Below are 8,995 nucleotides of genomic sequence, written 5' to 3' on the forward strand. Positions count from 1 at the left end.
ATGGTGAGTGAGATGGGTGGATGGATGGTGGGCACTTGCTTTACAAATACAAAAAGTCTTGGCACGTGTATGATAATCGCCCGATGAGCACGGAAACCGTTCGTAACGACATATTACCTATAGAACGTATAGCACAGATTATTCCAAAGAAGCAAAAGAAGTAAAACTTGACGACAAATACAATTCGAGCAAAAAAAAAGGGGGTTGCATTCATGTAGTACCAAAAGATAAAATGTCATGCGGCTTACGACGACCAAGTCGTGCCGGATGCAACGGTAACGGTATAGTATTACGCAGTAATGGTATAGTATATAGCTGGCCCTTCCGAAAGGAAGATTTTCATCCGGTGTTCGAAGCCAGAGATCCGGCCAACCCCCCCGTCCAAGCAGAAGACTCGGACTGGTGACACAGAGATCGGAGGCCACAGAGGTTGGTGTGTGGCAGTGATGGTGTGGTGTGATGATGTGCTGATTTGACGGGCATCTGACAAGACGAGAAACCTGGGAAGATGGAGACCTGTTACTTACCAGAGGGAAAAAAGGGGTGTGAGAAAACGAAACAGAAACTCGAACCGGGAGGTCGAGAGCCGCATGGACTTTGTTAAGCAAGTAGAGGAGAAAAAAGGTTTGCCTGTGGGAGGATGTTGTATTCCGTCATTTTCTTCGCAGGTGTGTGCGAGAGTGTGTGTGGCAAATCTCAGGCAAGACTTGCCTGAAGGGGCCTTTCGGTATTTCCTTCTTCGTCTTCTTCTTTTCTTAGCAAAGACAGTAGATAGAAAGAAAAAAAGAAATCAGACGAAGAAGGGGGCTGGGGTTTTTGCGATGAGATTTCCGAATCTGGTAGAGGGTTAACCAACCAGTCGGCAAACGTGCTTTTCTTTCCAAAATAGCTTTTCTTGCTGTGCTGCCCATGGGAAAAGATTGCCGAAGGTCTTATAAAGTTTGAAGTTTGAGAGGCAGAGAAGTGTTCAAGGCCATACGTCTTTTGTCGGCAGGTGCGGAAGTTTGTACATTTGCCTCATTCGGGTAGTATAGTCACCCTTGTTGAAATAGTAAGCAAGTCGAGACGATATGGCTCGAAAGCGAGAGACGATGACGGTGGCTAATCTGATCATAGGGATGCTGATACAGGTTCCACGTCTTTTCTATACCTACCTTAGTGATCGCGCAATGGATGGGAGTTGGCTAAGTAGCTCAAAGAGCTATATGACTCATGCTCCAGGAACTTTCTGCTCCGCCTTGTCAAAGTTCTCCCTGAAATCCGAGTGAGTTTGCAAATAGAAAAATTTGAGTGAATCTAAAAATGTGGCCAGGAGAGGGTAGTGTACTTCAATTCTATGATCATTGAGTTTCCAACATCAACTTTGAAAAAGATGGCCTCTGCCTTTTCGCTCGTTCATCGACCTCAGGAAATGGTGTGATTTTCACAAGGTGCTACTCAGGTAAGATTAGTCTGCTTTACCATGTCCCTTAACAATACGCCTCGGGGAGGACCACCGAGACTAGAAGCCATGGTTGTAAACCGTTCATACGCCTCAACTGTAATGCCATCATCGACTCTTTGAGCCGAACTCTGCCTATCACATAGTTTGGCGCTTTGTCAAGTGTTTTCTCGGCGAGGGCTCTAGTTCGCTATTGTTCGGCGACGTGGGAGGCTAACCGGTTCATCAAACTTGTCATCGAGTAACCCCCATATGTCATCTTTTCATTCAACCATTACACAATATGTACACAGAAAGCGGCCAAGGTGGCCTAGGTCATCGACTGCCGTCAAGAAATCCGACCCTAGAATGTTTTGGGGAAACTCCAACAGACAAAGTCCCCCTAAACAACCGTCACAGTCGCATTCCCGCGGAAATCATCGCTCGAAGACCCGACAAAGACGGTAAAATCGCCCGGCTCAACCACGTACTGCAGCTTCTTATCCCACAAACCCCACGAGGAGACGGGCAATTCAATAGAGACATCGGCGGTCTCGCCGGCCTTGATAAAGACCTTGGAGAAGCCGCGCAGCTCCTTGTTGGGCACGACGATGGAGGAGATCATGTCCTTGACGTAGACTTGGACGACCTCGGCGCCGTCGCGGGTCGAGTTGTTGGTCACCTGCACGCTGAGGGTGACGGTGTCGGTCGGGGAGACAGTGGAGGACGAGACGGAGATGTCGTGGTAGTCGAAGGTGCTGTAGGAGAGACCGTAGCCGAACTGTAGTTGGATAAGGGTTAGAAAAGGCTGTCAAGAAGAGGAAGGGGGTTGATTGCTTACCTCGTACAAGGGCAGGGGAGTCGACAAGACGTAGTTGCTGCCAAAGACCAAGGTTCCGTTGGCGTACTCCTTACCCGGGTTGGGCCAGGACCGGGCCGAGTTGAGGTAATCGTAGTAGACAGGCGTAGTACCGACATCATGCGGGAACGCGACAGACAGCTTGCCAGACGGGTTCACGTTTCCATACAGGATATCCGCCAACGCGTGACCGCCCTCCTCGCCCTGGTAAAACATCTGCACCAGCGCGCCAGCCTCGTCCGAGATCCAGGGCTCCGTGATGGGCTTTCCGGAGCTGAAGACGACGACGGTGGGCTTACCCGTGTCGATGACGGCCTTGACGAGGCGGCCCATGGCGCCGACGAGCTTGAAGTCGTGGACGTCAATGTGCTCGCCCGTGGTGGCGTTGAGGCCGGCCCAGAGCTCGTCCTGGTCGCGGGACCAGGTGCCCACGACGACGACAGCGACGTCGGCGGCCGAGGCGGCGGCGACGGCCTCGGGGAAGCCGGACTCGTCGTTGGACCAGCGCTCGGCGCCCTTTGCGTAGGTTACTGTTCCGGAGCTGGCGGCCTTGATGCCGTCGAGGGGGGTGACGCCGCGTTCCATTGCGGTGTGGATGACGTAGTCGCCGTACTGTGTGTTTGATCCTTTTGTTAGCATGCGGAAAAGCCTTTTCGTATGAAGCTACAAGAGAACTTACGTTGACCAATCCATGGGCCATGGGGCCGATGACGGCGACGTGGGCGTCCTTCTTCAGGGGGAGGGTCTCGTCGTGGTTCTCGAGCAGGATGATGCTCTCGGCGTCGAGGTCGCGGGCGATCTTGCGGTGCTCCTCGGTGTTGAGGTAGTCAAAGACCTCGTCGTCGGGGACGCCGGTATACGGGTGCTCAAAGATGCCCGACTTGAACTTTGCGCGGAGGACGCGGGAGACGGCCGTGTCGACGACGTCCTCGGGCAGAGTGCCGTTGGCGATGAGCTCCGGGATGTACTGGAAGCTGTAGCGTCCGCCACCCATCTCGACATCGTTACCGGCAGGGAGGGACTACCATCTGGTGAGCAGGGTATTGTAGTAGGGAGTTCCAGGCAGCTACGTACGTTGAGGGTGATGCAAGCATCATCGGTCTCTCCGCAGACAAAGAAGGCGTTAGAAAGACGAGCGGTACCGCCAGCATCGGACTGGGCCTGTTAGTCATATTCGTTGTCCGGTGTAAGATCAACAACTTACAATAACGTAGTACTCATAACCCCACTCCTCGCGCAAGATCTCGGTCAGCAGGTGGTGGTCCGCGACGGTGGGGACACCGTCGTAGGCGTTGTACGAAGACATGATGCTCCAGGCGTCGGCATCAAAGATGGCGCGCTTAAAGGCGGGGAGGTAGGTGGTGCGAAGCTCTCTGGGACCGCCGTGGACGGGAGCCGTGTTGACACCCTGCTCGGGGGAAGCAAATGCGGCAAAGTGCTTGACCATGGCGCAGACGCCGTTCTCTTGGAGACCCTTGGTGTAGTGGTAGCCGTACTCGCCGACCCTGTACTGAGTTAGCTTATGACTTGGTGAAGTATATTGGGAGCAAATCATACAAGAAAGGGTCCTCGCCGTAGGTCTCTTCGACACGGCCGAATCTCAGCTCGCGAGCCAAGTCAACTACGGGGGCGAAGATCTGGTTGACGCCGAGAGCCTTGGACTCGACGGCGATGACCTTGGCCATCTTCTCTACCAGCTCCGGGTTCCACGAGCAGCCGTGGGCAATGGGCGAGTTGAAGATGGTGGCATTGAGGGCGAGGAAGCCGTGGATACCCTCGCTCTGGATGAAAGCGGGAATGCCTAGAGGGTCGGTCTCAGCGTCACAATTCTACTTTGGACCAATTGAATCGAAAAGAACAGAAATCTCACCCAGAGTGGTGTTGTTCACCAGATAGTCTTGAGCGACCTTTGCTCCGTAGGAAATGGTGGACACGTTGGAGTAGAGACCGGTCCAGATGGAGTTGGCTCTGTTCTCGGCGGCCCAGGTCAGGCCGCTCTGGTTGAAGCGACCATCTGTCAGGTTGAGGTAGTCACGAATGTCGGCTTGGAGCAGTTGGGCCGTCTTCTCTTGGATGGTCATGCGCTTCAACAGGTCAGAGACTCTGTCGTCAATGGGGGCATTCGGGTTCTTGTAGAGGGGCGAAGTGCCATTGGGGAATGTGCCGTTCTGGGCGGAGACGGCCGCGACCAGCAGCGAGGCGAAAGTCAGAGAGAACTTCATGATGTTCCGCGATCCGGGGTTCCGAGTCAATGGAACACTGGCTGAGGTGACGTTCGGCTAGAGATCCAGAGCTCAGAGGAAGAAAGGGACACGACCCTGGAGACGAAGGCGAGCTGTTGTTGGGTATTAATACAGCTTCTTACAGCTCGCCTCTGGGCCTCTCTCTTTGCAGGCAGACTGCAGGCTCGTTTGGAGCCGACATTGAGTAACCTGATTAGTGACATGATGCCCACGGCCAAGGAGCCGAAGTGAAATAGACGTAATTGCAATGGGGCAAAGGGCCGGTGAGGAGGAAGCAGCCTTCTCCGCATCAATCATTTTTTATCCGTATTGTACAAAGAAGGGGAAAAAAAGAAGAAGAAAAAAGGGTGCTCCGAGTACCCCTAGTCCATCCCCGAAAGGCAAAAGTGAGGAGCGATGTAATGCTAATTTGCGCTCTCGCAGCGGTCTTGTCCGACATTCATTGGGCAGAAGTTTAGAAGAATGGGAGAACCCTGGGCAGTTCCTGCACATGGCCTCGCAGGGAGTGGCGGTGTTGGGACCAAGAAGAAGCGGACTGACGACAGACTAGAGCTATGAGCTGTCGGATAGCTAATTGGGATGGGCATTGTCCTAGTTTGTTGTACGAAGCTGCTCGCGATGGCATGAGGGGAAGCCAGGAAGCCGTTGGAGATGGAAAAGTTGGAGAAGCTCTGTGTCTCTTCCTCACGCGGCAGGACTGGACTTAATGGAAGACGGGAGGTTGCTTCTGCCGAACCGACCGGGGGTTCCACTTGTTTGTGGAGGGGGAAGGAGGAGTGGACAGGGGAGACGGGACATGTGGAGAAGAAGACAAGCGACCTGGTGCACAAGGTACGTACTCCGTAGTGCGTACTCCGCAAGGCAACGGCCAGCCGGGTTCTTAGCGAGTGGATCCCGAGCCCGCCGGTTTCCACCAATGAAGTCCATCACGGCACCAGCTGATCCGGACCCCGAGAACCGCCCAAATCCGACCAGTCCGGTTGAAGAACGGCAAACAGGACTAACACGTACGGCCCCCGGGGGGAAACGGCAGGAAACCCCAAGGAAACCCCACACCAACTGCTCAGCACGGAATGGCACAAAGTCACCTTATCCATTCATCAGATCAATGGCCCCAGATCTCCGCAAAGTCACGAGTCTCTGCCACATTCTGCGGCAATACTCGTTCTTCCCCTTCTTCTACAGGCTACAGGCTGCCCTCATCATCCCGCTTTCCAGCCCACTTCGGATTCTGCGCTACCGGGCCGCACCCCGGGACCAATCGGTCGACGTCAATGGCTAAACATGAATCAGCGGCCTCGTCCCCGAGGCTCGCTCCATTGCGGAGTACCGGCGGGATTGCAACGATGGGATTCGTCCAATATCTCCCCGACAGCGGGACTCTGCCGTGTTGCGTGTGAGCCCTCTCTCCAAGACGACCCCTCCGAATAATCCTCCGCACACCTCGTGCTCCAAGGAATTTGTCGTACAAGAGACGAGATTCACTTCAGTCTTGAGCCGATTTCCCGGCTGAATTGTGTTCCTCTCGATTCATCACAACCGTCCTGTCTCTGTTTCGTCGTCCTTTTTGTCAGTGTGTGTGTGTGTGTGTGAGAGATACTCCTCCCTTCCAAGGAAACCATCATGGTCCGTCTTCGCGATGGCATGTGGCTGCCCGCCGAGGGCACAGCGACAGAGTACGCAGAGGAAGTCTACTATACCACTGAGATTGAGGGAGGAAAAGGCCTCAGCTTATTGTGCCCGACGAGAAAAATCAAGACGCGGGGTCACACGTTGAATGCGAGCACAGTCACTCTTGTAAGTCAAGGACTCTTACCCTCACTTTCACTCTTCACCATGAAAAGCCTTTGCTCACACACAACAACAGGATGTCAAGGCCGAGTTTGACGGCGTCATCTCAGTCGAGGCGACGCACTGGGCCGGCGCTCTCAACAAGGGCCCCCATTTTGAGCTCTTCCCCGACGGCAGACCACCAGACGCCGAGACAAAAATCACAAAGGGCGACAAGGGCACGACGACCCTGACCTCGGGCTCGTTGTCCGCGACCATCCACCCAGACTTTGACATACAGTTCCACAGCACCGACGGCGCCAAGCGGCTGACGTCGCTGGGCAGCCGAAGCGTCGGCCTCGCCTACAACCCCGCGCCAAGCACCCCGATGCAGACGGGCGACATGCGCGACTTCAAGCACTACATGTTCACCCAGACCACCCTCGGCGTCGGCGAGACCATCCACGGCCTCGGCGAGCGCTTCGGCGCCTACAACAAGGTCGGCCAGTCCATCTCCCTCTGGAACGCCGACGGCGGCACTTCCAGCGAGCAGGCCTACAAGAACGTCTCGTTCTGGCTCAGCTCAAAGGGCTACGGCGTCTTCATCGACACGCCGGGTCGAGTGGAGCTCGAGGTCGGCAGCGAGCGCTGCAACCGCCTGCAGACCGTCGTCGAGGGCCAGCGGCTCAAGTGGTACCTCATCTACGGGCCCACCCCGAAAGACATTCTCAAGCGCTACACCACGCTCACGGGCCGCGCCGGCAAGGTCCCCAGCTGGAGCTTCGGCCTGTGGCTGACGACGAGCTTCACCACAAACTACGACGAGGAGACGGTCAACACGTTTCTCGAGGGCATGAAGGCCCGCGGCTCGCCCGTCGACGTGTTCCACTACGACTGCTTCTGGATGAAGGCCTTCACCTGGACCGACTTTGTCTTTGACTCGGAGCGCTTCCCGGACCCGAAGGCGCAAATCGCCCGCCTCAAGGAGTCCGGCTTGTGCAAAAAGGTCTGCGTGTGGATCAACCCTTACATCGCCCAGCACGGTGAGGCCTTTAAAGAAGCCGCCGACAAGGGATACCTCGTCAAGCGCAAGAACGGCGACGTCTGGCAGTGGGACCTGTGGCAGGCCGGCATGGGCCTCGTGGACTTCACCAATCCGGACGCCTGCGCGTGGTACGAGGAGAAACTCAACACCTTGTTTGACCAGGGCGTCGACGCCATCAAGACGGATTTCGGCGAGCGCATCCCGACTCTCGACGTCGAGTGGCACGACAAGACGATCGATCCGGTCAAGATGCACAACTACTACGCCTTCTCCTACAACAAGGTCGTCTACGAGGCGCTGCAGAAGCGCTACGGCGCCGACGAGGCCGTCCTCTTCGCGCGCGCCGCGTGCGCCGGCACCCAGCGGTTCCCGCTCCAGTGGGGCGGCGACTGCGAGTCCACGCCCGAGGCCATGGCCGAGTCGGTCCGCGGCGGGCTGGGGCTGGGCCTCAGCGGCTTCTCGTTCTGGAGCTGCGATATCGGCGGGTTCGAGGGGTACCCGCCGCCGTGGATCTACAAGCGGTGGGTGGCCATGGGCCTGCTGTGCAGCCACAGCCGGCTGCACGGGAGCAGCTCGTACCGCGTCCCCTGGGTGATTGACGACGATGATACCTCGGAGGAAGGGTGCTCGCGGACGCTCGCCACGTGGACGAAGCTCAAGGCGAGGTTGATGCCGTACATCTATGCGCAGGCGCAGACGGCGGTGGAGAGGGGGTTGCCGCTCTCGCTACGGGCCATGTGTATCGAGTTCCCCGAGGACCCGACGTCGTGGTACCTCGACCGGCAGTTCATGGTCGGCGACAGCCTGCTGGCGGCGCCCATCTTTGAGGAGTCGGGCGAGGTGGAGTTTTACCTCCCGAAAGGGAAGTGGACGTCGTTCTTCTCCGGGGAGCACCGCGAGGGACCGGGTTGGTTCAAGGAGACGCACGGGTTCGGGACGCTGCCGTTGTACGTGCGGGAGAATACCGTTCTCGTGCTGGGAGCCGAGACGGCCGTCGGCGCCGTGTATGACTATGTGAGGGATAATGAGGTGCGGCTGTACCAGGTCAAGGAGGGGGCGACGGCGACGCTGGTGGGCAGTGACGGTAAGGAGATTGGTGTTTTGGAGGTTGGGGCGGATGGGAAGCTCAAGGATACCGTCTTGTTGAATGGCAAGATTTCCATCAAGGAGCTATGAGATGCTGTTCGATGGTTATGATGACATGGTTTGCGGATTTTTTTGACCTGTTGTGCGGCACGTCATTATTTTTGATGAATTATATGAGGCTATCTTGCATATCGGATTAGATGGCTTAGAGCCGGACTTTTGTTTTCTAGTTCCTTAGTTAAGGTCTATCTACGATTTTCAATAGTATTGCCATTGTGATGAAGACCCCTTTTCATCTGCGTTCTTTCACAGATGGGTTCCCGGCCCGTAACAGCGGGTGGAATCAGCCAACCAAGACTTGGCGGATAGTCGGGCATCCCCCACTCGCAAGATTCCAAGCCATGGATTGAAGCTATATCCTGTACCCCGCGTCGCTTACAATGTGCCTTGGAAGTAGTAGAATGCCTCTCATGAGCCAAGGTACATCAAGTCATCACCGCAAGCCGAGCTTCACCATTTGAGTACCGAAAAACCCCTCATTCTCCAAACTATCTTGACGCAATCTCCAACTT

The 8,995-nt window shown here is 55.9% G+C and overlaps 2 protein-coding genes across 2 annotated transcripts; one reads left to right on the forward strand and one right to left on the reverse strand.

Moving 5' to 3' along the window:
• Positions 1 to 1,823: 1,823 nt before the first annotated feature.
• N0V96_006379 (uncharacterized protein) lies at positions 1,824 to 4,501 on the reverse strand (the record flags this gene model as incomplete). Its single annotated transcript, XM_065757699.1, has 7 exons — positions 1,824 to 2,201; positions 2,262 to 2,891; positions 2,959 to 3,300; positions 3,354 to 3,434; positions 3,484 to 3,784; positions 3,837 to 4,080; positions 4,150 to 4,501. The coding sequence occupies 7 exons, from the start codon at positions 4,499 to 4,501 to the stop codon at positions 1,824 to 1,826; spliced, it is 2,328 nt and encodes a 775-aa protein (XP_065613616.1).
• Positions 4,502 to 6,145: 1,644 nt separating this feature from the next.
• N0V96_006380 (uncharacterized protein) lies at positions 6,146 to 8,513 on the forward strand (the record flags this gene model as incomplete). The annotated part of the gene is made up of 2 exons (XM_053190763.2): positions 6,146 to 6,319; positions 6,390 to 8,513. The coding sequence occupies 2 exons, from the start codon at positions 6,146 to 6,148 to the stop codon at positions 8,511 to 8,513; spliced, it is 2,298 nt and encodes a 765-aa protein (XP_053051681.2).
• Positions 8,514 to 8,995: the final 482 nt, after the last annotated feature.

This window comes from Colletotrichum fioriniae (assembly GCF_027942845.1).
Source record: "Colletotrichum fioriniae strain IMI 355084 chromosome Unknown scaffold_7, whole genome shotgun sequence".
Lineage (NCBI taxonomy): Eukaryota > Fungi > Ascomycota > Sordariomycetes > Glomerellales > Glomerellaceae > Colletotrichum > Colletotrichum fioriniae.